The sequence below is a fragment of the Dendrobates tinctorius genome, unplaced genomic scaffold, assembly GCF_039654945.1.
Source record: "Dendrobates tinctorius isolate UK_male_01 unplaced genomic scaffold, ASM3965494v1 ptg000211l, whole genome shotgun sequence".
Taxonomy (NCBI): domain Eukaryota; kingdom Metazoa; phylum Chordata; class Amphibia; order Anura; family Dendrobatidae; genus Dendrobates; species Dendrobates tinctorius.
The window spans coordinates 19,052,901-19,080,797 of NW_027361878.1; the positions used below are offsets into that span (position 1 = coordinate 19,052,901).

Sequence of the window (27,897 nt, forward strand, 5' to 3'; positions counted from 1 at the left end):
AACCTTTACACCAGACCTCACTGTACTTCATACTTCAAGCAAATAAAGCATGTGTTCCTGCGAGGATTGTTGTAAAAAGGGTCAACCCATTTCTAATCGCAATACAGACCCCATGTAAAATAAAATAAAAAAATACTATATTCGCACCTTTCCAGAGACATCTGCTGCTGCACACCTGAAGTTGTCAAGTGTGTCTGGAATGGTGCAAGTCTGGCGAGTGAGAACATGGTATTATTTTACATGAGTCTCAATCCAGGAGTTGGACAATCCCATCACTAGAGATGGGCGAACCCAAAACAGTAAAGTTTGGCGTCTGTACCATACACCTACTGTTCGGGCACGGACACCGAACACTGGCTTCACCAGGAAGTCCATGTTACTGTTCGGGTTCGACTGCCGAACACCGGGTGTTTATCGTGCTGTCATTTGCATGGCAGCGCGGTGAAATCATCCCTGCTGATCAGAGAGCCGCCCGTTCCCACGCTGCCAAAAGACAGTGCGAGCACTCAGCTGTGATCGGAGGTATAAAGTTTACCACCAGTCACTGGTGTCAGCGGATGGGACTACTGATCCCATCATCTGACACCTGCTGCTGCTAATAACAGCAAAAGCAGGAGCAGTGGATAAGAGTATTCATCAGCCGCTCCTGCGCTGTAAATAAATGATTTAAAAAAAAAACCCACATGGGTTCCCCTGTATTTTTGCTAACCAGCCAGACAAAACTCACAGCTGGAGGCTGCAACCCTCAGCTGTCAGCAAGGCTAGTTATCAAGAATAGAGGGGTCCCCACGCTGTTATTTTAATTTAAAAAAAAAATAACGACTTGGGGTACAGTCATTGTGGGCAGAGTCTCTTAAAATAAATTTAAAATCTATATACATCAAAACTTGTACCTCAGTTATACGCTCACGTACAAATCCCAATTAACGTTTTTTTCGGCTAGTGAAGTGAGGGCATACAAAGCAGCAGAACCTGTAAAATCTGTCCATTCACCCCTTTCCGACGTTGGGCATAATAGTACACCCATGTCGGACTCCCTTTGATGTGGGCTTCGGCTGTAAGCCTACATCTTTTTCTAGCACGTTAGCTGTTTTGAACAGCTGACATGTGTCAGGGACAGCCGCGGGTGGAATCAAGATCCACCGCGGCTATTAACCCATTAAATGCCGCTATCAAATGCTGACAGCTGCATTTACCATAAACTTCAGGCAATCGCGTCGGAAATCAGCCCATTGGTGACGCCTGCCAAATGATCGTAGGTCACTGATGGGTTGGCATGACAACCAGAGATCTCCTGGAGACCTTTATGGTTGTCACTGCCGACTTACTGTGAGTGCCACCTAGTGGTCGGCACTCATAGCAAGTGAGTAATTCTACTACATACGGGCGAACTGATCATTGTATGTAGCAGAGCTGATCGGGTTATGGCAGCTTCTGATCTCCCATGGAGACTATTGAAGCAGGTCAAAGGTAAAAAAAAAAAAAAAAAGTTTACACATATTAAAAATAAAGTTCAAGTCACCCCCCTTTCGCCCCATTCAAAAAAAAAATAAATAAAACGTTCACATATTTGGTTTCGCCATGTTCAGAATCGCCCAATCAATTAAAAAAAAGGATTAACCTGATCACTAAATGGTGTAAAAAGAAAAAAAAAGTCAGAATGCCAGAATTACTTTTTTTGGTCGCCACAACATTGCATTAAAATGCAATAGCGGGCGATCAAAAGATCGTATCTGCACCAAAACGGTATAATTAAAAACGTCAGCTCGGCTTGCAAACAAATAAGCCCTCACCCGACCCCAGATCATGAAAAAGTGGAGGCTCTATGGGTCTCGGAAAATAGCGCAATTTTTTAACAAAGTTTGAATTTTTTTTCACCACTTACATAAAAAAAGAACCTAGACGTGTTTGGTGTCTGTGAACTAGTAATGACCTGGAGAATCATAATGTAAGGTTAGTTTTAGCATTTAATGAACCTAGTAAAAAACAAGTGTGGGATTGTACTTTTGCAATTTCACCGCACTTTGAATTTTTTTCACGTTTTGCAGCACACGATATGTTAAAACCAATGGTGTCGACACGTTCAAAAGTACAACTCGTCCCACAAAAATCAAACCCTGACATGGCCATATTGACAGAAAAATAGAAGGGGAGCAAAAAACTCAAAATTACCTCCGTCATGAAGGGGTTAAAACATAACGTCCCCATGGGCAAGAACAGCGCTGCTCTGGTTACCATGTAAAACTGCATTTTTCTTGCTGTGGGTGCTATTTGGCAAAATGGCAATGTGCATTTCCCAAAAGATGGCAGCTCATCACCACCACTTAGAAAAGCGCCATGTCTTGTGATCATGTATTACCTGCACTGGCTTTTCTTTGAAAAGGGATGGCCTTCAGCAATCCAACCTTATATAACATTTCTCAGGAACAAGACCATTAATGAGGCAGACCGGTAAGACTAGTGTAACATTTCTATTACCTGTATGCTCATATTAATAGGTCATATATTTCCCAAAAGGGTGACAGATTCACTTTGAGAGGAAAAAAAAAAAAAAAAAGACACCTTGTGTTAGAATCTTCGTTTATACACAAGCACAGTAACCTACTGTCCTGGATTCATCAAGATTGGGTTTTTACACTCCAGTCATGATGAATATTGTCCTGGAGTAGATGCACATCATCATCAATTTGTCTCATCTCTACGATACAATGTGCACGATAGATGTACGACAATAGTTTACTTTTGTGGCGTAAATCAAAAATTGATTTCTCATTTGTACTCTTTTCAAAGTTGGCAGGAACTGTTGCAAAAATGCCGAGAGTCAAGAGTTTTTGCCAACATCTCTAACAATTTTACACAAAGTTTGAGAAATCGCTGATCTCTCGTGTAGAAAACATTCATAAGTTTGATGAAGAAAGACAATTTGCAAGCTGATTAAACACAAAAGTAAGCAAGTTCAGAAAATGAGTGAGCAGAGAATTCACCTTCATGTATCTGCTCTGTTCATCCCCCATTATTCTATATAAACAATGGTGTGAGTGTAAGCCGGGGGACTTCAGTGGAAGACAATATTATGAGACGTTGATCTTCTGACTATACTTTTCAGACACTAAACTGACCCAAGGTTAGGAAACGAACAGATTTTATTAACTATTCACAAAGTTAAGTCACTACTACATACCTGGGCAGTGTATCCTAGCATGGCCGAACAACAATGTCACCCCAGCAGTCTAATGATGCCAACCTGGAAATAAGCTCGCCACCATGGTCATGTGGAAGTTGATATATCGCCGTGTTGGATACACAAGGCCGTTCTATTTTCCCACAGCTGTAGACATTTACTTAATGCTAAAGCAGAAGTATCCGCCAAAGAAAACCACTTTTATAAAGCTTGTTCTTATATTTGGATCCTAAATTGAAGAGTTCGAATAACCCTTAAGATGGCAACACCACGTATATACAAAATTAGTGAAAATATTTATTAAAAAAAAAAGCTCCCTTCTTGGTTGCACACATTAGAAGTTAGTTTATAGTTCAGAGCTTTTTTTTTTTTTTCTTGTGCGCCACGAGATCCATCGTGCACTATGTAGAGCTCCATTCCCACACCATGTTTAGTAGTGCTGCTGCATTGAGAATGAATGAGTAGTTTCACAGGTCAGATGTTTAAATACTACAATTTCACTTCTACCCCATAAATAAACCCACCCCATTCACAATTTGCCAAAGGAAACGTATGAAGTAATCCTTCATGAGAAGGCTGGCTCTGCATGATTTCCTAGAAGGGCAGGTGGAGCACGAGCGCTCTGCCGGGGAGCCGGACGAACAAGAGGTGGAGGATGAGGTTGAAGGAGGCGTCCTGGCTGAAGTGGAGGTGGCTGACGATGCAGCGTGGGAGCGGATGGAAGAGCTGGCCGCAGCAGCGGAGGAGGAAGAGACAACGTGGTGGCGGCAGCAGGTGGCGCTGTTGGCATTACTGTCTGCGTAGTGGAAGAGACTGATGTGATTTGTACCTGTAGACAAATATGGAAAGGTTATGTGTGCATTAATGAGTCCAATGACCAGGAATAAGTGTTATTGTAACCAATACACAATATAGATGAAATTCATTATCCACAACTTGCCATTTAAAGTTGTTTTTGAGGAAATTCACTCTAATATTTGATAATTACAACTTTTTATTTGTTAACCAAGAAAGGGTGAAGTGCACGCTCCAGATAAATGAAAGAGTGGAGCAAGCAAATCTTCACTCAGTGGATCATTTTTGGTCCCTGACTTGCACAATGTACACTGTCATGGCTTGTCTAATTAAAGTAGCATTTTGCGTTAAGAAAAGTGGAAAAATAAAAATCACCAATTCTATGAAAGCTTCAATGCGAGTCTCAAAACTTGCACTGAGAAAGTGACACTGCAATTGCAGACCTGTAGGTTTTATTCGGAAGCTCTGCAGCGTTTCAGAGACTGCACGTTGGATGGGGATAGGCAAACCTGACGATAGTACAACGAGAGCCGATGGAGAGGATCCGGCCTGTTAAGATTTCCAACAGCTGATTCTTTTGTTTTCCAGGAGATAAGCCGCCACCAGAGGAGAAGAACGCTCATACAGAACAGATATACACTCAGCAGAGACTACAGTAGCTTTCCTGGGTATACGAGAATCAAGGAAGATAGCCAGCACTCAACCATAGTTTTCTACTCTATATGGAGCTCCTTAGATGGCGAGGCATAGATGTAGGTCCCTGTGGGCTTCTCCTAATTACAGATCAGTTTACAGATTACCTTTAAATAAAATAGATTTTTGCCTATATCTGGTTCGTTAGCCATTTGTGATTAAGCGAATGTGCTTGGATAAGGTGTTATCTGAGCATGCTCGGGTGCTAACCGAGTGACTTCAGCGTGCTTGAAAAATATGTCCAAAGTCCTCCGCTTGCATGTCTCACAGATGTTCGACAGCTGCAACACATGCAGGGATTTCCTGTTTGTTAGGCAATCCTTGCATGTGATGTGGCTGTCCAACATCCGCGAGACATGCAGGTGGAGGTACTTGTACACAAGGATGACACTTAGTACATGAGCACATTTACTCATCTCTATTCGTCAAATGTTTCTAAAATAAAATACCTTTTTTTTTTTCTTTAACAAACTCCGTAAAAACAGATGTCTCTAGTAAGCCTCACCTCATCTTCCTCTTCAGTGACTGTCTGAGAGGAGCCGGTGTTCTTACTTGTGGAGTCCGATGGTGAATTCGATGGAACGATGTCCTGTTCCGCTTCCCATTCCTGAAGTACTTCTTCCAAGTTAAAACGTCTACGATAGCTTATGAAGAACGTCTTCACCTGGGATGGAGTCTTATTACCCAGAACTTCTGCAATAGCCTGAAAATCCTTACCATATCGCCTTACAGCTAGAACAGCAACAAAAAACTATTCTCTATTTGCACTTTTCATGGTGGTCCCCTCCCGTTCCCAGTTACAAGGCCAAAGCAGAGTCACCCTCCAACTATCTTACAGCTCAAGTTCCGTCACCTTCATTCTACCCCTCCCCAGACCGGGACATACCTTGTACAGCGAGGAGCTGCTCGTCTGTGGTCCAGCGAGCGTTCAGTTTCATATTCAGCTATTGGAAAGAAAAAAAAAATAAAGTTCCATGAGACCTAGTACAGCTAAAAGAAAGAAGGGGTCATATGTTGGGGGGGGGGGGGGGGGGGTCTCACCTCTGGGGGTCTCAGGTCACTTATCCCTTCACTTATAGTCCCCTTTAAGCTACTGTTCAACTGCTTAATGTTCTGTACCTGAAAAGAGTATATCCATTTTAAACAATACTAATCCAGTTGGCTATAAAACAGAAAAATAATTCAACTGCAACACAATCTTGCAATATATGATCTCTATGGTAAAAGCCAAGGCCGGGTCTCATCACTCCAGTCCAGCAGTGCGTGGTATGCTATAGGCAGGTTCTAAGTTTGCCACCTAGTGGTTACACGGGGCACAGCACACAGTCTGCAAACTAGAGTTGTTCTCCATTTCAAACACATTACATTAAGCAATATCAGAACACACAAACTCATCTAGGTTCCAATTGGTTGCACACTGGTGTTGCTGTAGGAAGAAAAAAAAAAAAAAAAATGACTTTCTTTCCTACCTGTCGCTTAAGTGAGACAAGCTGTGTGTCCAGCTGACTCAGAGTGAGTGACGGCATTTCTGGACTAGCGCACACGGCAGAAATATCACTTTTAATCAGATGCATGCCTTTTGGTGGCCTCCGACGTGATCGTAATGGGTGGTGTCGATATTGAGACACCACAGGCTCCTTTTTGACTGGTCCAGGCTTTCCACTAGATACCAATTTCTGAGAGTCCTAAATTCCAGAAACAATGAAGAACAGAAGTGAAAGTTAAGTGTTAAAAAAAACAATAAAAAACAAACACGTCCCAGATGAACATAGTACAAAGAGCATTCTCACCTCCTTCTGGACGTCGGCAGCATCCACGTCATTCTCAATTTTTTTAACATCTTCGGCATCTTCATTACTGTGAAAAATGTGTTCAGTGTAGCTACCAAAACATTATTCTATGCAGGTGACTACAAGTTTTCTTGCCTAACTGCCCCTTATCTTACTACGAACTATTGTCTTCATATTCCCCTCCTGTATGACAATTCCTTCTCTACAAGCCTCCTCTGCCTGACAGCCCTAGACATTTCATCGCTCTTCTGCCGTGGTCCTTTGTCTCACCCCTCCTCCCGCTTGCTTTGCAGTCGCCGGGCCTGTCGATCCATCACACTGGTTCGGCTTCGGGTCTTCTTCCATGAGTAGTAGTACTTCACCAGGCTGGGGATCAGTTTATCTGGCAGCTGGAACAGCAATGAAGATACTTAGAGGGACTTTTGGCACATCAAACTGTAGATCGGCACTAAATACATCTGGCCCATATTGGGTTGTTTTTCAGCCAAAAATATTACATCTGAATGCTGAAAATAGGCTTAGTTTTGTACCTTTGCCGATTTATGGCCTTAAAGGAATCTTTTACCAGGTGTTTGCCATGCAATCAGAAGACACAATCTAGGGCAAGAGAGCCTGATTCCATTGAAAAGTCACTTGTTGGATTGCTTAGTGCAGTTTTGATATTCCCTGTTTTCCCGGCTGCAGATCTAACAGTGCTCTGAATGCTGAGCCCTGTATAACCCCGCCCTCACCGCTGATTGGCAGATGCGCAGTGTACACAGGAAGCTGTCAATCAGTGGTATGGGTGGGGTTATATAGATTAGCCTGACTCGCTTTCAGGTGAGCCATAGTCCGTCAGTGATAACCTCCTGCTGATAAAATACTGATTGTATTGAAACTATAACACAACCTAGTAAGTGTTACATCCCTGGAATTAGGTTCTCTTATCCTATATAATGCTGATCTCAATAGATAGCAAAAACCTGCTAACAGATTCTCTTAATCTGAATAAGTTGGACAGTTTCTTCTTTTACTCTTTCATAAGTGTTGAAATTTGCAAACGATAGTGAAAATATTGCATAACACATAATTTCCTACTTTTCAATGTCATAAAAGTGTCTCAAACTGAATAATAAATCTGCACCACCTTAGTCCCATAATGCTACGCTCCAAACACATCTCAAAGTTATCTGCATGGAGCCTGTAAGGTAAAATGTGCACATTTTTCAACAACAAATGTAATAAACATAAAAAGTGCACATTAAAAAAAAACATAATACCCCTTTAAAGCTCACAGCTGCAATTTAGTCAGAGAAAGACATTATTTTATTTTAAACCATAAAAATAAATTCTATAAACCATTGTTTTCAACTAGCTGAGAAAGATATCAGAAGTTGTGAATGGCGACAATCCAGGGGCCGATCGATGATCTCCCCACTCCCCATTTGTTAGACAAGATTATCTCAGAGAGGAGCCCATGACCCAGCAGATGAGCATGGCCTCTTTGAGGTGGGAGTATCACACGCTCTTCACAACCGCAGATCTCCTTCCATCATAGCAGAAATTAAGATACAATTGTAGTGACAGCTGTATGGTACAAGTGTATAACTAGTAAGGTTACCATTTGCTGTATTCGCTGGAAACATTTTCCATGAAAACTGAACGCCTGTTCAAAAAGAACTTTATCCTCCACACTCCACTCCTCAGGAAACGGTGTAAAATTTGCAAGGTCAGCGAGAGAGCGTTCAACGTCATGTTTGTGCCAGAGCAGCATACCGAGTGCCTGTTAGTGTGCGGGTGACAGAGTATGACAGAGAGGCGTAGGATGGAGAAAAGAAGCATGGCAGAAAGAGGGAATGACAGAGGGAGAAGAGGAGAAAATTAAATTAAAAAAAAAGTGCATAAGGGATAAAAAAAAAAAAAAAAAAAAAAAGCACAGAATTAGTAAATGTGCAAAATAACTTGACAAGTGTTAGAGTGTGGGGGCTTCCGCTTTATCCTCATCAGCACCCTGAGGTCATGATTGTGCGGTCGGGATGTTTGCCATGGCAATTCACGAGCAAATAGCGGCCTTAGGCTACTTTCAGATTTCCAGATTTTAAATCCGGCGGGCTGCGGTGAAAAGTTGTCAAACTGGATCCGGTAGAAGCCGCAGCCCGCCGGATCATTTGTTTTTGCCGGATACGGTGCAGGAGAGGGAGAAAGAGTCTTCGCACATGCGCTCTGCAAAAAAGCGGTCCGGCGCTGTCAAAAAACGTTGCATGGAACCTTTTTTTGCAGACGCCGGACAGGCATTTTTTGCCGTTTCCGGCAAAAGCCGGACACGCCGAATGGCCATCAGGCGCAATGTGGCAATAATGTAAGTCTATGGGAAAAAAGCTGGATCCGGTGGCAACAAGCGCCGGATCCGGTTTTTACATTTTTTGCCGCATCGCGCCTGATGCTTCAAAACGGAAATCTGAAAGTAGCCTTAGGCTAGTTTCACACTAGCGTTCAGCAGAGCTGCGGAGGGCTGCGTAGTTCCTTCGTGAAGCTCCGCCTACTGCCGCACCTCCTCCGGTCATCTCCGCCTATGTCTGTATGCGGATGCGTCCACATGCATCGTTTTGACGATGCGGCGACTGCAACAAATTGCAACATGTTGCGTTCAACACGGGTCGCCGCATCGTCAAAACAGTCTCAAAATCACTGGGATTTGTTGAAGTGTTCCAGAGTTATTACCACAAAGGGACACTGGTCAGATTTAAAAAAAATATGGCTCCGTCACTAAGGGGTTGGATTCTCCAAGGATGAGGAGATAACGAGTATCTATCCTTGGGGTGCAGTCAAACGGCCGTATAAATCAGACCACAGTGAACAGACTGGTTGACGGCTCTCTCAACCAGAGAGTGACAGCGTCAAGTATAACTGCAGCTGTCACACTTGGGCTGGGTGATCTGCTGGAGAGTCCATGCACTCCATTCCGATCTCGGACCGATTTATATGGCCGCCTGACTGCGTCCTTAGGATTCCTTCTGAGCCATTCTAGACTTCTACTTCTTAATCTTTCAGGAAATGCACATATACATTAGCAGCAATAGGCAGACTCAGACCCCATTTACTGTATTGACGCATCTAATCAGCGCATGCAGAAGGGGGAGGAGGCGAGCTACAACATCCCCTATTGTCATTGATCCTGTCAGCTGTGTGTAGAAGCGTTACAGATCATTGTAATCCCACCAGTGAATATAATGAGACCATTGAATTTTCATTGTTCATGTTCTACTACACACACTGCATCTCTATAGTTCTTAATTTATGACATGTTTTTCTTTAACACCGCCAACAGCTTCTCTACAAACAAATATATGGAAAAGTGACTACTTTTTTTGGGGGGGGCCACACAGGTAGCTACTGAAGATAAGAAGGGTTATTAGAAACTAAAGTTCTCCATTACCTGCTCCACGTTGTAGCCATGTTTCTCCTTTGCCATTGAGATGTATTCATCCACTACAAAACAAAAAGCAAGCAGGCATAAAGAACACAATGTCGAGGACCACTTGACCTTTAACTCATCACCTTCCTTCTAACATGAAGACTGTTTTTTTGTGGCGAGAGTAAAATATAATATAAAAGCCAGATGATTACTTGAAGATTAAAATAGACCACAGATACAAATGTCAGCATATCTTTGGTGTCTTAATTCTGGAAATGCAGCAAACAGACAAAATTTAAACCAAAAAGGTACATTTGGGCAGTCAGCCAACAGGTTGGTCAGGGTCTCCATTATTTTGATGAGAAGCATCTTACAGTTTGTTGTTATTCTTCCCATCAAAAGTCAGAATGATACTGAAGTGCCCCAAGCAGCAGAGGGAATAAAAGCAACAGAAGGCAAACTTACATTTGGCATCCGAAACAAAGTGATTTGGTGACCAAACTAACATCCCCTTCATCTCCAAGTTAATCTGTGCTGCACATTCTGTAGAGAAATTCAGAATTTCTGATAAATGGATTTGCATATTGTAGATTATAAAAATAGAGTAACTGATATAATGAAATAAAGCACTTAATATTAAAGGGGTTGTCGACTACTAGGACCAGCCCTGCTTGATCCAAATGTTTGGCCCCCATAAAATAATAAACCTTATACTCACCTCCCGTGCTGGTGCCGTTCCCATGGTGTCGGGGCTGCGGTGCTGCTGTCGTGCTGCTGTCGTGACGCCGGCACCCAATCACCGCTGGCGTCACTATCTCCACCTTCGGACAAATCGAACATGAAGAGGAAGTCCGGGTTGCAGCTGATCTGAGGCTTCCTCTTCCTGCACAATTCAAAGGGGGTTTAGATTGGACGGTGGCGTCACAACAACAGCATGGGAACCCCCTGAGACGAAGTGCTGACACAGCAGGAACGGCGCCAACACGGGAGGCGAGTACAAGCTTTATTATTTTATGGGGGCCGAGTGAGGGGTATGACAAGAAGTTGTCCAAGTAGTGGACAACGTCTGTAACAAACAGAGCAAAAGCCAAGCATCCACGTCAAGGTGTATCTAAATATGGATGGTCCGATACGGTCTGCACTGACTGGGACACACCCAGTGGCGGATTATAATGAGGTCAATTTGGGCGGTAGCCCAGGGCCCAGTGGTGTGGGGGGGCCCAGTGGTGTGGGGGGGCCCACCAGCCCAAGGAAAATTGCCCCATTATAATCCGCCACCACAGCGCCACCGGCCATTGCAGCCCCTCACTGATAAATCCCTGCTCTGTGGGCACAGGACCTGTGATGACGTCACAGGAGGGGAGGAGTCAGGGGGTCACATGATCAGGCGTCTCAGTCGTAGGCTCCTGATCATGTGACTCCTCCCCTCCTGTGACCTCATCACAGGTCCTGTGCGCACAGCCGTCGATGTATGTATGCAGGACTCTGCTGTGCTGGGTGTCATCTGCTGAATGAGGGAAGTATGTGTGGGGTCAGGAGGGGTTTACAGGGTGGATGTAGCTGCGTGTGTGTACGAGGTGTACAGAGCGGAGCCTTGTGTGTACAAGGTGTACGGAGAGGAGCCGCATGTGTACACGAGGTGTACGGCGCGCAGCCGCGTGTGTACGAGGTGTACGGAGCGGAGCCGCGTGTGTACCAGGTGTACGGAGCGGAGCCGCGTGTGTACCAGGTGTACGGAGCGGAGCCGCGTGTGTACCAGGTGTACGGAGCGGAGCCGCGTGTGTACCAGGTGTACGGAGCGGAGCCGCGTGTGTACGAGGTGTACGGAGCGGAGCCGCGTGTGTACGAGGTGTACGGAGCGGAGCCGCGTGTGTACGAGGTGTACGGAGCGGAGCCGCGTGTGTACGAGGTGTACGGAGCGGAGCCGCGTGTGTACGAGGTGTACGGAGCGGATCTGTGTGTATAAGAGGTATACGGCGCGCAGCCGCGTGTACGAGGTGTATGGAGCGCAGCTGCACGTGTACGAGGTGTACGGAGCACATCCGTGCGTGTGCGAGGTGTACAGAGCGGAGCCGCGTGTTTGCGAGGTGTACGGAGCGCAGCCGCACGTGTACGAGGTGTACGGAGCGCAGCCGTGCATGTGCGAGGTGTATGGAACGGAGCCGCGCGTTTACGAGGTGTACGGAGTGGAGCTGGAAGTGTGTACGGAGCAGAGCCGTGTATACACAAATTGTATAGAGCTGAGCCGTTTGTACGAGGTGTATGGAGCAAAGCCGCATGTGTACAAGATTTACAGAACGTGGCTGCGTGTGTACAAGGTGTACGGAGGTGTACGGAGCAGAGCCGCATGTGTACGAGATTTACGGAGCACAGCCATGTGTGTACACAGCGGATCCGCGAGGTGTACGGAGTGAAGCCCTGTGTGTACAAAGTGTACGGAGCTGAGCCGTGTTTATGGAGCATAGCGAAGCCGCGTGTGTACGAGGTGTATGGAGCAAAGCCGCATGTGTACAAGGTTTACAGAGCGTGGTTGCGTGTGTACAAGGTGTACGGAGCAGAGACGCATGTGTACGAGGTTTACGGAGCAGAGCCATGTGTGTACTGAGTGGAGCCGTGTGTGTAGGAGGCATACAAAGCGGAACCGTGTGTGTATGAGGTGTGCAGAGCCATGCGTGTACAAAGTGTATGATGGTGAACATTCATACCTCCCAACCATCCCAGATTTTGAGAGTCTGCCCCACTGCACCCGACCGGGAGCTGACTTTTCCTGCCGACACTGGAGTACACGGCGGAGCTCCGAGGAGCACTTGAAAACTCGCACGTGACGTTCCATCGGAAGTGACGTGCTGGAAGCTGACCGGAAATGAGGTAATTTCGGGTGATTGTGATGGAACCATGGAGGCACTTCAGGGAATGCTTCAGATCATCACCATGTCCTCCTCCGACAGCGGGATCGCCTTGGACTCGAGGATGTTGGCCATGTGAGTGGATCATGATATGTTCTGCACAAGGAGGCTCAGGTGGGCACAACAATGTGAGCCGGACTGGTATGGTATGTTTATAGAATCTTTCTCTCTCTGTTTCTTTCTCTCTCTCTGTTATTTCTGTCTGTTATTTCTTTCTCTCTCTGTTCTCTTTCTCTCTGTTCTTTCCCCTCTTTCCTTCTCTCTCTAATCTTTCTTTCTCTCTCTCTGTTCTTCCTTTCTTTCTCTGTTCTTTCTTTCTCTCTATTCTTTCTCCTTTTCTTTCTCCCTCTGTTCTTTCCCCTTTCTTTCTTTCTCTGTTTTTTTCTGTCCCCTCTTTCTTTCCCCCTCTGTTCTTTCTTTCTCTGTTCTTTCTTTACTTCCCCTTTCTTTCTCTCTATTCTTTCCCCTCTTTCTCTCTGTTTCTCGCTTTCTCTTTTCTTTCTCTCTCTCCTTTCTTTCTCTCTATGTTCTTTTTCCTCAGTACCAGTCAGTGTGCCCACAGTACCAGCCACTGTGCCCACAATGCCAGCCACTGTGCCCACAGTACCAGCTACTGTGCCCACAATGCCATCCACTGTGCCCATAATGCCAGCCACAGTGCCCTCAGTACCAGTCAGTGTGATCAGCAGTGCTAAATGGGTGTGGTTGAGGCGTGGACATGGGTGTGACTAGTTGTGAAATGGGTGTGGTTGGGCGGCCGGTAACCAATCATCATAGTGGAATTCGTCTGTTAACATCAACTTTGTTATATGTGGGCAGTGGGCACCTCTAGTAAGGTGGGTACGAGATGGTGGGTCTTGCCACATGTGCCTCACACATAAGTTACTATGAGGTGTACTTTATTCCTGCCACATTTCTTTCTTGGCCTACTGAGAAATGTTTTGACCAGTTGAAAGTTATACAACCTGAGGATTGTGCATGTGTGTGTGTATATATATATATATATATATTTTTACTTACTCCGACCCCTATATAAACCCTGTCACTCCGACCGCCGTCCACTTTCCCATGCTCCTGTTCCAATCCTGGGGTCTTTTTTGTCCACCCTTGGTCTTCCTCATGCTGAACATCTGGGACATGACTAACATTGCGCAATGTGCGCTTGTTCGTCACCAGATGCAGCATCGTGTCCAGTGTGTGAGGAGACGGCGACTTGTCTGTGGCGTTAACCCCTCTGCTGCCATGTTGGGCACAGCCTATGACGAGGAGCATCTCTTCCTGTGTATCCGGCCACAGGCTGCACATCGGAGGCTGCTTCTTCTATCTGGGGAAGTTCATGAAGCAGAAGCCTCTGTGTGACTCATGTGAAGTAACTTGTCTGACAGGTCATGGGTCCAGGTCAGCAGGTGATTGCAGACTATTAGCTGGTTTCGATGTTAGATACAGGTGAGTTAGGAGTAGATGTTGGGTGGAAGCATTCCAGTATTTGTAAGGCCTCGTGCACACGCTGAGTATTTGGTGAGTTCTTACCTCAGTATTTATAAGGCCTCGTGCACACGCTGTATATTTGGTGAGTTTTTCACTTAGTATTTGTAAGACCTCATGGACACGCTGAGTATTTGGTGTTTTTTACCTCAGTATTTGTGAGGCCTCGTGCACACGTTGTGTATTTGCTGAGTTTTTTACCTCAGTATTTAACCCCTTCCCGCTCCTTGACGCACAGTAAGCGTCATGAAAACTAGTGACTTCCCGACCCAGTCACATGGCCCCGTCACATGACCGGGGGGCCCACAGAGTCTGAACAGCCCGGGGCCCTGGCTACCCTTAATCCACCCCTGGACACACCCCATTGACAGTTTTTTCATACATTTCTAACAGGAGTAACAGAGGAACAGCACAACGCAGGTCCAACATGGATTTAATAAAGCTGGGCTTTCTATGCCACAGATGTTCTACGGTGCAAACTGCAGCCAGCTGATCTACAAAAGCCATCATTTGGTCCATAGCTCAACCTGCGCCAAGAGGACTCTGGTCATGGCTGAGTAATGAGAGTGACTGACAGACAGGGCCTCGTGCTATTGCTCGAAGTGATAAATCAGAATTTAACATCACCTTAAATAGGATTTACCTGATTTAAACTCTGGAATCTGAGCCTGGTAATCAGAACCCACACGGATCATGCTGTCTAAAATACAAGACAAAACATGAGACAAAATAAAAATTCTAGCCAAAAAATAAAAAGAATACAATATGCATTCATATTGGGCAATATAATGAAAAAGTAGCTACTTGAGTCAGTTAGAGGCAAATGCAACACATTATCCCCAATTCATCAAGGCCGGCATTGTTCACAAGGCGTGATGGAGCCAGATGTTCCCGAGTCATTACAAGGTGCGCACCTCTTAACATACCAGGAGCGTCTGACAAGTGGCGTGCACCTTGCCACAAATCTTACTCCAGTCCTTGAACTGGAGTAAAATTTACAGTGTAAAGAATGCCGCAGCTCGTCATGAATTATACAAGTTTTGCCATCACGCCCTTGCTTCACCCCAGCTCTGTGAAAATGCCAAAAGTCGCAAGAGTTTTGCACAACACTGGGCTGTGCAAAACTTTTGCAATTTTTCAAAGTTTCAAAGCGATTTGCGACTGATTCCTGGCGTAATCACTTGATTTTATCAGGGCCAAAGTTTTTTTTAAAGAAAAACTATTGTAGTACACAGTGACATATGAAGAGGAGGGATGACTAAATAAAAACTGACAAAAGCCAAGCCCCATGTAAATCCACCGATTTCACAAAATGCAGAAGGTGTAATTTTAAACTGATTTATAGTGTTAAAAAAAACAAAAACACAAAGTCCTCCAATTAACATCCATAAGTTATTGGAGCAGTATTATTAAAAGATCATAAGGAAGGCAACTCCCTTCCCACATTTCAAGCACAACAAAAAAAATGTAAAAGAAAAAATAAAATAACTTGTAGGAGCTCAAGGTAACATGACCCAAAAAAATTCTTGTTTGTTACTTTCCAAGTACTACATGTAAGGCTGTGTGCACACGCTGCGGATTTTGCTGCGGTTCCGCAGCGGTTTTGGCCGCTGCGGACCCGCAGCAGTTTTTGCTGCGGTGTACAGTACAATGATTCCCTATGGGAATCAAAAACCGCAGTGCAGACGGTGCGGAATTTTCCGCGCGGATTATCTGCGGTTTTCAATCCGCAGAAAGAATTGACATGTCAATTCTTTCTGCGGATTCTCCTGCGGTTTGCCATCTCCTCCATTGAGGAGATGAAAAACCACAGGGCAAAACCGCAGAGCAATCCGCAGGTAAAACCGCAGGTCTTTTGACCTGCGGTTTCACCTGCGGATTGTACAAAATCCGCGCGGATGAATCCGCACCTTTTCCGCAGCGTGTGCACACAGCCTTAGAGTATAAAACAGATTTGGTAGGATGCAAGTCAGATTACCTCCTGGTTTCCATACATATTAAAATAAAATAAACTTAAAAAAACAGTTATATAATCAGGACTGGTCGACCATCTACGTATATAGTGGCCTCCCAACACTCTTCAACAGACTATATCAATGGAGAGAAGAATCGGGTACGGAGCTACCTGGCAGCAGCTCTCGCTCCTCTGCTCATTCAGAACACAAACACTATGTGCACACGTTGCAGCTTTGGCTGCGGATTTTTCCGAGCAGATTTGGCTGAATCCGCAGGTAAAATGACCTGCGCTTTACCTGCTCATTTTGTGCAGATTTACTGCGGATTTTCTGCAGATTTTGTGTGGATTTCCCCTGCGTTTTTACACCTGTGGATTCCTATAATGGAAGAGGTAAAAACGCTGCGGAATCCGCACAAAGAATTGACATGCTGCGGAAAATAAATCGCTGCGTTTCTGCGTGGAATTTTCCGCAGCATGTGCACAACGGTTTTTCTTTTCCATAGGTTTACATGGTACTGTACACCGCATGGAAAACTGCTGCGTTTCCGCAGGGCCAAATCCGCAACGTGGGCACATACCCTTAGCCAACACATTCCTTCACAAGTATGGGGAAGTCGGAAGCGATAGCGGTCGGCCTGAAAAAGCTCTTGTTTAATTGAAATCTATGTACAGTTGTGGCCAAAAGTATTGACACCCCTGCAGTTTTGTCAGATAATACTCAGTTTCTTCCTGAAAATGATAGCAAACACAAATTCTTTGGTATTATTATCTTCATTTAATTTGTCTTAAATGAAAAAAAACACAAAAAGAATTGTCCTAAAGCCAAATTGGATATAATTCCTCACCAAACATAAAAAAAGAGGGTGGACAAAAGTATTGGCACTGTTCGAAAAATCATGTGATGCTTCTCTAATTTGTGTAATTAACAGCACCTGTAACTTACCTGTGGCACCTAACAGGTGTTGGCAATAACTAAATCATACTTGCAGCCAGTTGACATGGATTAAAGTTGACTCAACCTCTGTCCTGTGTCCTTGTGTGTACCACATTGAGCATGGAGAAAAGAAAGAAGACCAAAGAACTGTCTGAGGACTTGAGAAACCAAATTGTGCGGAAGCATGAGCAATCTCAAGGCTACAAATCCATCTCCAAAGACCTGAATGTTCCTGTGTCTACCGTGCGCAGTGTGTCATCAAGAAGTTTAAAGCCCATGGCACTGTGGCTAACCTGCCTAGATGTGGACGGAAAAGAAAAATTGACAAGAGATTTCAACGCAAGATTGTGCGGATGTTGGATAAAGAACCTCGACTAACATCCAAACAAGTTCAAGCTGCCCTGCAGTCCGAGGGTACAACAGTATCAACCCGTACTATCCATCGGCGTCTGAATGAAAAGGGACTGTATAGTAGGAGACCCAGGAAGACCCCACTTCTTACCCCGAGACATAAAAAAGTCAGGCTGGAGTTTGCCAAAACTTACCTGAAAAAGCCTAAAACGTTCTGGAAGAATGTTCTCTGGTCAGATGAGACAAAAGTAGAGCTTTTTAGGCAAAGGCATCAACATAGAGTTTACAGGAGAAAAAGAGAGGCATTCAAAGAAAAAAAACATGGTCCCTACAGTCAAACATGGCGGAGGTTCCCTGATGTTTTGGGGCTGCTTTGCTGCCTCTGGCACTGGACTGCTTGACCGTGTGCATGGCATTATGAAGTCTGAAGACTACCAATAAATTTTGCAGCATAATGTAGGGTCCAGTGTGAGAAAGCTGGGTCTCCCTCACAGGTCATGGGTCTTCCAGCAGGACAATGACCCAAAACACACTTCAAAAAGCACTAGAAAATGGTTTGAGAGAATGCACTGGAGACTTCTAAGGTGGCCAGCAATGAGTCCAGACCTGAATCCCATAGAACACCTGTGGAGAGATCTAAAAATGGCAGTTTGGAGAAGGCACCCTTCAAATATCAGGGACCTGGAGCAGTTTGCCAAAGAAGAATGGTCTAAAATTCCAGCAGAGCATTGTAAGAAACTCATTGATGGTTACCGGAAGCGGTTGGTCGCAGTTATTTTGGCTAAAGGTTGTCAATACTTTTGTCTGGCCCATTTTTGGAGTTGTGTGTGAAATGATCAATGTTTTCCTTTTTGCTTCACTCTCTTTTGTGTTTTTTCATTTAAGACAAATTAAATGAAGATAATAATACCAAAGAATTTGTGTTTGCAATCATTTTCAGGAAGAAACTGAGTATTACTTTTGGCCACAACTATATGTGTCCCTTTTTTTTTTTTTTTTTTTTTTTTTTTAGTCCCGACAGACTATAGATCTCTGTAGAAGTACAACGTGAATCATGCATAATGATTAGACTTGGAAATTGTTGAAGAAAGACTAAAACACAGTAATATTATCAGTCGTCTTAAGTCTTATGTTTGGTTTTGTCTGAAATATTTACATAAACCTTACTACAAGTGATACCAGAGATATTGGTGGTATTAGAGACAGCCCAGCGAATTTAAAACAGAAATGAACTAAAGAGAACTAGCCTGGGCTCCCGATAAGAATCTTTCTTGGCATTATCATAGTCCTAGAGAAATCGGTACCTGGTTTACATCTAATTCATGGAGGAAGAACAGAGATGTAGAGATGTTTTTAAAGAATGTCTCAAAAGCGTTAGCTGTGCTCCAAAATTTAAAATAGATCGTTTTCTGCTTCTAAAAAAAAAAAAAAAAAAAAGTGATGGATAATTAATGTTTTGGAATTTTCTGGTGCGGAATAAAGGAGTTATTCCCATCTCCATAGATGGGGATTTCTTGGATAGTGCTTGTAAAAACAAGCACTTTTGAAAATGCACCGTTTACCACCATTTGCCTTGGAGACCGACCACAGTTACTGTCTAGCACTGGTGGCCAAACATACACAGGGCTTACAATCGCTTTTCTATTGAGCTTGTAAGCACTGCATTAAAGCTGGCCATGATCCCTAGAGAGCGCTGTAAACTCCTAATCTCGGCTAGCATCAGATCGGCATTTAGAAGCTAGATGGCAGTGGTGGTCGATCTCCAGGGGAACAAGCTGTAAACAAAGGAAGAGAAAAAAAAACTTACTATCTCAGCGACACTAAAGCCCCCGTCACACGTAGCGATCTCGCCAGCGAGATTGCTGCTGAGTCACAAGTTGTGACGCAACAGCGATCTCACCAGCGAGATCGCTGTGTGTGACACTGACCAGCGACCGGCCCCCCCGCCGGGTATCGCTGATCGTCCTGGAATGGCCAGGAAATTTTTTAGATTGCTGGTCTCCCGCTGGCCAGCATGCATCGCTGCGTGTGACAGGCGGGAGACCAGTGATCAGTGCGCTGGTAACTAAGGTAAACATTGGGTTTCTAAGCTCCGCGCAGCGCTTAGAAACCCGATGTGTACCTTGGTTACCAGCTCCCTGCACCAGTGCGCTGGTAACTAAGGTACACAGTGGGTAACTAAGCAACGTGCGTCACTTGTTACCCGCGTGTCACTGGTGCTGATCGCTGGTGAAGCTGCCTGTGTGACAGCTCACCAGCGATCATGTAGCGACACACCAGTGATCCTGACAAGTTGTTATCGTTGTCGGGATCACTGGTGAGTCGCTATGTGTGACGGGGCCCTAACATGTAGTCCTTAAACAAATTTCCCAGTAAACTGATGACCTTGCGTGAATATGCTATACTGCTGAAACACTTAGGCCCAATTTTACAGACCCTTAACAATCCAGAAAAGGGGCTGCAGACTTTCTGTGCAGGGGACTACAGCACAGACCCATTTATTTTTACTGATAACTAGTCAAGGGTTCACATTGCAAAACAAGCAGTGTGGCCCCGTCAGTCTATGTGGATCCTGGCAGTCCGACTCCCATATGGTATACCCCATTAATTATGTACCACACTAAATATAGCTGTCATTGATGCCAAGTAATGGATTATTCACAACACCATAGGGCTAAGGTGGCCATCCACCTTACAATAAACGTTGCCCAAACCTGCTTGCCAACTGTTTATTGTGCATCTCCCAGACAGTACAGGCCAGGTGAAAGACAGATGGGTCGGGCACATGTTTCTGGTCAGTGGTAATATCAAGTTGCCAAATAAACATTTAGCCGACAGTAATATAAACTATGCCAGCTTTAGATCTAAGGTCCTTTCCAGAAGTAAAGCAAAAAATCTCAAAAGTAATATGTTCTAATTGCATATACACCTATAATGGAGAAAACTCTGTAAAGGTCAAGGTCATAGCAGAATGAGGTTTCCCATAGTAAAAGTAGCTCCCGCTCTGGTGGAGCTAGGGGGCATTTGCCACCAGGTTTTTCCTATGTAATCCAGCAGCAGCATAATGTAGGGATAGAGATGCTGATTCTAAGGATGTATCACTTATTGGTCTGCGTCTAAGTGTCCGTCTACAGTAGGCGTACATGCTCAAAAATGATGCACGGCAGAGCGCACGTTTGCTATGATGGCACCATTATAGTCTATGGCTCTGTCAACGCATAAGCCCGATTCCCATTTTGCGAGGGGGTTTGGACACAAGCCCAGACGGTGCCCCACTGAACGGGTACGAGAACGCAGTGTGAAAGCAACCTAAAACTATAGGAATGATGGAAAATACAGCGAAAAACAGTAGAAAGGATACAAGAAAAGAAATGAAGACAAATATATCTAGAAAGGAGCATCAATAGGAATTTTAGGAGCAGTCTGACATATAGAAGGTGGCTTCTTATCCCTCCCCCTCCTAATAGGTTAAGAAACAAAAGCAATGCAAAACAAAGGGAAGAGAAATTGAAAACCAGCAAGAGGACGCATACATAAAACTGGATAAGGCTATGACACGACTGACAATATTTCCTTCTCAAAAAATATATCCCCTTTAGTAAAAGCATCAACATTATGTGATGGGAAATCGGTTTCTGCATGATATGTAGTCACTTTTACTAGAAGGTACCCACCTAAACCTTGGAAATTAGGAATATTTTACTAAAAAAAAATATGCACTTTTGACTTGAGGGAGGATTCTGTGTTCATAATCCTTATATCTCTGTTCACGTATAAACTGTGTTCCAAATTATTATGCAGAAAGAGTTTAGGAGTGGTAAGGTTAGAATTTTTTTGTTTGTCATTTACACTCATTGCTGGTGATGTGTGTCAGGGCTCTTTATATCACTGAAGGAATTGCAGATACCTGTGCACATTAGTTTGGCAGGTGTGTCCAAATAAAGGCAAGACTACTTAAGAAGGCTGTTCCACATTATTAAGCAGCCTACATTTTTTGCCAAAATGGGAAAGAAAAAGGATGTGTCGGCTGCTGAGAAGCAACAAATTGTGGAGTATTTAGGTCAAGGCATGACTACAATCAACATTGCCAAGACACTTCATCGTGATCATCGCACAATCAAGAAGTATGTAGCTGATTCCCAGCACACACGTGTGTGTGCTGATAAGGAAAAATTGAGGACTCTTTCCAACAGGCAATTGCGTCAGGTTAAAAGAGAAGCTGCAAAAATGCCTTGTCATAGCTGCAGACAAGTTTTAGAAGCTGCTGGTGCCTCCATCGTCCCCCGAACAACAAGATGCAGGGTCCTTCAGAGGTTTGCAGCTGTGCGTAAGCCATCCTGTCGACCACCTCTATCCACTGCACACAAGCAGAAACGGCTCCAGTGGCCAAACGATACATGAAGACTGACTTCCAAACTGTTTTGTTCACCGATGAGTGCCGTGCAACGCTCGATGGTCCAGATGGATGGAGTGGAGGATGGCTGGTTGATGGACACCCCATGAAAACACGGTTAAGGCGCCAACAAGGAGGAGGTGGAGTAATGTTTTGGGCTGGAATCATGGGGAGAGAGATTGTCGGCCCCTTTAGGATCCCTGAAGGGGTAAAGATGAACTCCATAATCTATGTGGAGTTTCTAAAACAGCACTTCCTGCCATGGTTCAAGAGGAAGAACCGTGCTTTCTGCAGCAAGATCATTGTCATGCATGATAATGCGCCGTCTCATGCTGCAAATAACACATCTGCATCTCTGGCTGCTATGGGAGGACAAACTTATGGTGTGGCCACCATCTTCCCCTGACCTCAACCCCATTGAGAACCTCTGCAGCATCATCAAAAGGAGTGTCTATGATGGCGGGAGGCAGCTCACATCTAAGCAACAGCTCTGGGAGGGTATTCTGTCCACATGCAAAACAACTGAAGCACAAACCATCCAAAAACTGACAAATTCAATGGACGAGAGAGTTCAGAAGCTTCTTTCCAACAAGGGGTCCTATGTGCAAATGTAACATCACCGAGAATAAAGTTCTGACTTGAAAACTGTTTGATTTCATTTTGTAATAAGCTGATAATGCTTATAATTTCACAATTGACCTTTTTTTTTTCAAAATAAAAAGGTTGAAAACTCTGCTGTGCATAATAATTTGGAACATGCATTCTGAGTGTTTCTTATTTTTAAAAATATACTGTTTTCATAGGCAGTTTGTTCAAAAACATTGCAATTATACTAGAATATTAGATGACTGGAAAATAACAATGACTGCAATTCATATAGGTAATTTAGAGAGAATAGGAGGAAATATTTTTTGCATAATAATTTGGAACACAGTGTAGAGTCATCTCCTGCTGTGATGAAAGACAATGTTATGAATGGGCATGGTGTAATGCTTAATTTCCCTTGTGGAGGTGCTGCAGGGAAAATGGACACTTCCATTGTATATTGTGAGCTCCCTCTAGAGCAGGGGTCCCCAACCTTTTTTGCACCAGGGACCGGCTTCAAGCAAGACCATTCTTCCATTGCCCGGCAGGGCGAGGATGGAGGTGTGTCGGGGCGGGGCTATGGACATCCCATCCTGTATACATGGCTCCGCTCCCACTCTGCCTCCCTCGTATACATGGCTCCGCTCCCACTCTGCCTCCCTCGTATACATGGCTCCGCTCCCACTCTGCCTCCCTCGTATACATGGCTCCGCTCCCACTCTGCCTCCCTCGTATACATGGCTCCGCTCCCACTCTGCCTCCCTCGTATACATGGCTCCGCTCCCACTCTGCCTCCCTCGTATACATGGCTCCGCTCCCACTCTGCCTCCCTCGTATACATGGCTCCGCTCCCACTCTGCCTCCCTCGTATACATGGCTCCGCTCCCACTCTGCCTCCCTCGTATACATGGCTCCGCTCCCACTCTCCCTCCCTCGTATACATGGCTCCGCTCCCACTCTCCCTCCCTCGTATACATGGCTCAGCTCCCACTCTCCCTCCCTCGTATACATGGCTCAGCTCCCACTCTACCTCCCTCGTATACATGGCTCCGCTCCCACTCTCCCTCCCTCGTATATATGGCTCCGCTTCCACTCTCCCTCCTTTGTATATATGGCTCCGCTCCCACCCGTGTATGTATGGCTGGGCTCCCCCATCCTACTTACCCTCCCGTCGCTGAACTTCCCTCCCTGCATCTCACAGCGCTTCAGCTTCTTCCTGTGCGGAGCGGTCACGTGCTACCGCTCATTAAGGTCCATGAATATGGACGCCACGCCTATGGGAGAGGAGTCCATATTCATGACCCTTAATGAGCGGTAGCGCGTGACCGCTCCGCACAGGAAGAAGCTGTGTACACTTGACAGCTCAGGGCTTGATGAAGCCGCCGCGCTGACAGGGGCCGCTATGCAGGGTGAGTATCAGCTGCTACACAGCCGCCGGCTCCCCTTGTGTCCGCAGACCGGCAAGAGCACTGCAACGGCCCGGTGGTTGAGGACCCCTGCTCTAGAGGCAGCTAGGACTTATTCATCTATTGCTGTATGAAGAGAAGCAGTAGTTTCGGTACTCCATTCCTGTTACGGCTCATGCACATGACTGATATTTTGACGAGTGTTATCCATGGTTTTCACGGAGAGCACTTGTTAGCATGATATCCAATTGGGATGGGCACATGTCAGTCTTTCCTCTGACAGAGTGGTCAAAGGGAAAATTAAAATATCTGATACATGTCTCATTTTGATCCAAGCGTCATTTAAGAATCAATAATGCAAGTCTTTGGGAACGTGAAAGGAAAAAAAAAAAAATTGGATTGGACTTTTCTCAACATACGAAAAATGCTGATGTGAGTCTGATCAGAATCATCGTACAGTTTTTCTCTGGTGTAGAGAAAAAGGTAGTGCGTCCCTACACTTGGGGTATGTACACATGTTGCGGATTTGTGTGCGGATCCGCAGCAGTTTTCCATGGGATGTACAGTACGATGTTGGCCTATGGAAAACAAGACCCGCTGTGCACATGCTGTGGAAAATTCCGAGCGGAAACGCAGCAGTTTTTTTCCACAGCATGTCAATTCTTTGTGCGGATTCCGCAGCGTTTTTACACCCATACCATTATAGGAATCTGCAGGTGTAAAAATGGAAGTCAATCCGCACTAAATCCGCAGGTAAAACACAGGCATTTTGACCTGCTGATTCTGCGGAAAAATCCGCACACGAATCCGCAAGGTGTGCACATACCCTTAAAGAAAGATACCATCCTTTATAAAACTAACCAGCACTGATTTTTTTTTAGCCAACTTGGAATACAATAATACTAACAATGGTAAAAATAAATAAAATAAAGGAAAAAAAAACTGTTGAAGTGATAGCTGTACCAAGACCTTATGACCCCACAGACGTTAACTGGAATCAGACAGCCATCTAGTTCTGAGGTGGCCTTCCAACGCTCCCCCAACAGATGATCTTAGGTTAGATAAGAAATGGGCATTCTGAATGAAACCATCGGACCCTTTTTTTCTCCAAGATAAGTGACCACCATAGGAACCTGGCAGCAGCATACTCTCCTCTCCCATAGAGAACACATGGCCAAGCTGAACGTTCCTGTCTATAGGTGAGGGAGCCATACTGTACAAGACAAAACTGGAAAGATGAACTGAACAATTTTTAAATCATTGCAATAATGCGAAAATATCTATTCTCACTAATTCTAGGTCCTCCAGAGAAAGACACCCAAGACATGGTCACTTTCTGTCTTCTTCAGGCCATCAGTACCAGAACATAAAGAAATGCACTCACTTCTCTGTAAGAACAGGAGACTAAAGAAAAAATTGTTCAAAATCTGAATGAAAGATATTAGAAACAGGGACACGCAAGTTGCCAAGGTCGTGTTTCAGATATTAGCTCCTTAGAGGAAAAAAGGGAGGAAAAAATGGTAGCTCTAATCGATCAGATCAGACAACGAGGTGGGGCCAAGACATGAAGCTGTGGAAAAGCAAAGCTTCTGCATCCGGTCTAAAAAACCTGTGCTATATGCGGCCGTCAGAACACATTTCTTTGCCACCCTCCTTTACGTATCGGCCATTGAGCTTACATTGTACCTGTAGTATAGGAAGAGAAGCTGAGGACGAACATATGGTGCAAGAGAGCAATAAAAAACAGTGGGAAGATAATACAGTGCAAATACAGAGCCAGGTGCTGGAGAGGTACAGAGATGGGACAAAACCATTAGAAGGCTGGGAGCAAGTGTCTAGACTGGTGACCAGCAGAAACGACTGAGGAACACACAACGTCAAGTGGTCATGGGGGTGGAGGCTAGCTGGCCTCAACGCATGGGAGAGAGCCACCCGGAAAGCTATGCAGACCCCAGCAGGACCCTTGTAGACCCAAAGAGATCAGTAACATGTGATCTACAAGTACTAAAGAGACAGAGGTCATTGTAAGCAGAAAGGTAAAGCAGAGAGCATCCAGAGGGCAGGTGCTTCTAGAAAAAAAGAGAATAGAAGACATGGAAATTAGAAAATTAGATGGACCAAGCACTAAAGACAAGCAGGATATAGAGAGCGAGGGATAAGACACATATTAGGAAGAAAGGATATCATTGTGAGGGTCTACCATGGGCAGCCGCCAGCTAACAAAGCTCCAGTAAGGGGTTAACTAACAGACTAGACAGACAGAAGATATGGCCTGCAGGCTAATAGGGAACCGTCCCGGCACACAGGGACTCCTAGCAGTCACACAAGGAGCTGCATTTCTAATTCATCCCCAAAACAGTCCTTATAATAATCCCCATCACTGCCCCTCATTAATTACACTGATGCATGGCACCAACTAAACCCTATTAAAAAAGCCTCATCACCACATAATCCTGCTATCACAGCGCTCAAACCCTTCCCCTACCAAACAAGACCGCAGCGGCGGCAGCGTTTAGCCATTGTCCTGCCAGAGCTGCACTCAGCCCTCCTCTTATTGGAGACCTGGGTGGCTGCATTCAGTCCTTGTCCTACCAGAGAGCGGCTCCCCATCTCTCCTGCTAGATGGCGGTTAGGAAGCCCCCAACACACATTTCCTGCCAGGGAACAGCATGACAGTACTCAATCCCTCATTTTTTTTTCCCCCAGAGAATGACATGGCAGCCCTTAATCCATCTTCTTCCAGGGGAGTACCAGGCAAACCTTAGCCCCTTTTCTACCTTTTGGGAAGCTAAAGCAAAACCTCTAACCCATTTCCTTTAGAGAGCTGGAAAGCAAGCATTAACCCATATTCTGCAAGGCGGCTGTAGGGAAACCCTCAATGGCTACCAGCGGGATTAACCCTTTCTCGCCATGTAGCAGTAAAGCAGCTACTCAACCCATTGCAGCTGCACTGGAACCCTGCAGGGGCGCTGTAAAGCAGCCCTTAACCCTTTCAGAGGGTGGACAGTCCTTAACCCTTCCCCTTCTTAAGGCAGGGTGGTAAACCCATTCTCTTTAACGCCTTCCATGCCAAAGTAATGCAAAGCAGACTTTAATCCTTTTAGTTCAGGGGAGCTCCAAGGAAGTCCTTAACCCATTCATTACCAGAGCAGCCTTAGCAAGACAATGAGACCTAAGACATGTCCATTTTTTTTTTTTTTAGAGATTCCGGAACCCTCACCCCTTGGCGCTTCATCCTCACTGCTGTCGTCTTCAGAATTGCTTCCCATGCCGTCTGATTTGGCTCTGTTACGAGAGAGGATTGCGGTGGAGCCTGGAGACTTCTCCATCACCGAGGGCATCGCTGCTTCCTTCAGCCCTTGCCAAGAACGCCAGATCACCTTGAAAATCCTCCACAAAGCAAAAAAAACAACAAACAATGAACAAAAGTTACAATGTAACAAAGTCTGGAGCCCAATCAGCCCATCACATCACATGGAATCATTTATTGCTTTATCAGGCCTCAAGTTATGTTATTGGAGAGGAGGGGTAGGGTAAAGCATGGAGGACAGCGCTGACCACGAATGCCTGTTACAGTTGATTCAAAGTTTTTTTTTTCTTTAGTGGTTTAAAAAAAACAAACAAACATAAAATGAGCAGAAATCATTGTATCCAGAGCAGGACTGGAGGAAGGGGACAGCACTAACCATGATAACAAAGAACCCCGGGGACATTAGGTGAGGGATAAGGGGGACAGGATCTCCGGAGCGGGGATCATAGAGCAGCATTGTTCGCTATACCTGGAGCTCTGCCTCTTGGGCGGCACACAGACAAGTTAGCAGAGGCAATGTCTCCCCTGGAAGCCCCAGCTCAGTGCATGGGATGGGGGAAGGTGTCCCAGGAAGGGGGCGTCCGGCGGCTCCCTGTGCCGCTCAGTCACAATGAGCGGCAGCCACACAGCAGCAGCCTGCTGCTCACGGATCAGGATCCGGCCCGGCCGCCTCACTCCCGCGGAGGCATCCCTCCGCCGCTGAGCCTGCTCTGTCTC

At 45.2% G+C, this 27,897-nt stretch overlaps 1 protein-coding gene across 2 annotated transcripts; it reads right to left on the reverse strand.

The window, feature by feature from the left end:
* Positions 1–3,125: 3,125 nt before the first annotated feature.
* Positions 3,126–27,879, reverse strand: RCOR2 (REST corepressor 2). Of its 2 annotated transcripts, none has more exons than XM_073554573.1 (13): positions 27,650–27,879; positions 27,091–27,260; positions 14,888–14,944; positions 10,319–10,396; positions 9,875–9,927; positions 8,060–8,221; positions 6,730–6,848; positions 6,460–6,526; positions 6,139–6,354; positions 5,711–5,788; positions 5,556–5,613; positions 5,175–5,362; positions 3,126–4,010 (listed from the first exon to the last, which is right to left on the reverse strand). In XM_073554573.1, exons 2-13 carry the CDS (start codon positions 27,209–27,211, stop codon positions 3,747–3,749), a joined length of 1,461 nt encoding a protein of 486 aa, XP_073410674.1. In that variant the 5' UTR covers positions 27,212–27,260; positions 27,650–27,879; the 3' UTR covers positions 3,126–3,746. The 2 variants fall into 2 exon arrangements, with proteins under 2 accessions (XP_073410674.1, XP_073410673.1); XM_073554572.1 differs by having other exon boundaries at positions 5,175–5,401.
* Positions 27,880–27,897: the final 18 nt, after the last annotated feature.

Bases quoted from the DNA above. Each gene is read 5' to 3' on its own strand.
- RCOR2 (XM_073554572.1), bottom strand. From the start codon at position 27,211: ATGCCCTCGGTGATGGAGAAGTCTCCAGGCTCCACCGCAATCCTCTCT. The intron at 10,397-14,887 runs GTAAATCCTATT...ATTTCTCTACAG, and splicing joins GATTCCAGAGTTTAAATCAG to AATGTGCAGCACAGATTAAC. The intron at 5,402-5,555 runs GTATGTCCCGGT...TTGCTGTTCTAG, and splicing joins GCAGCTCCTCGCTGTACAAG to CTGTAAGGCGATATGGTAAG.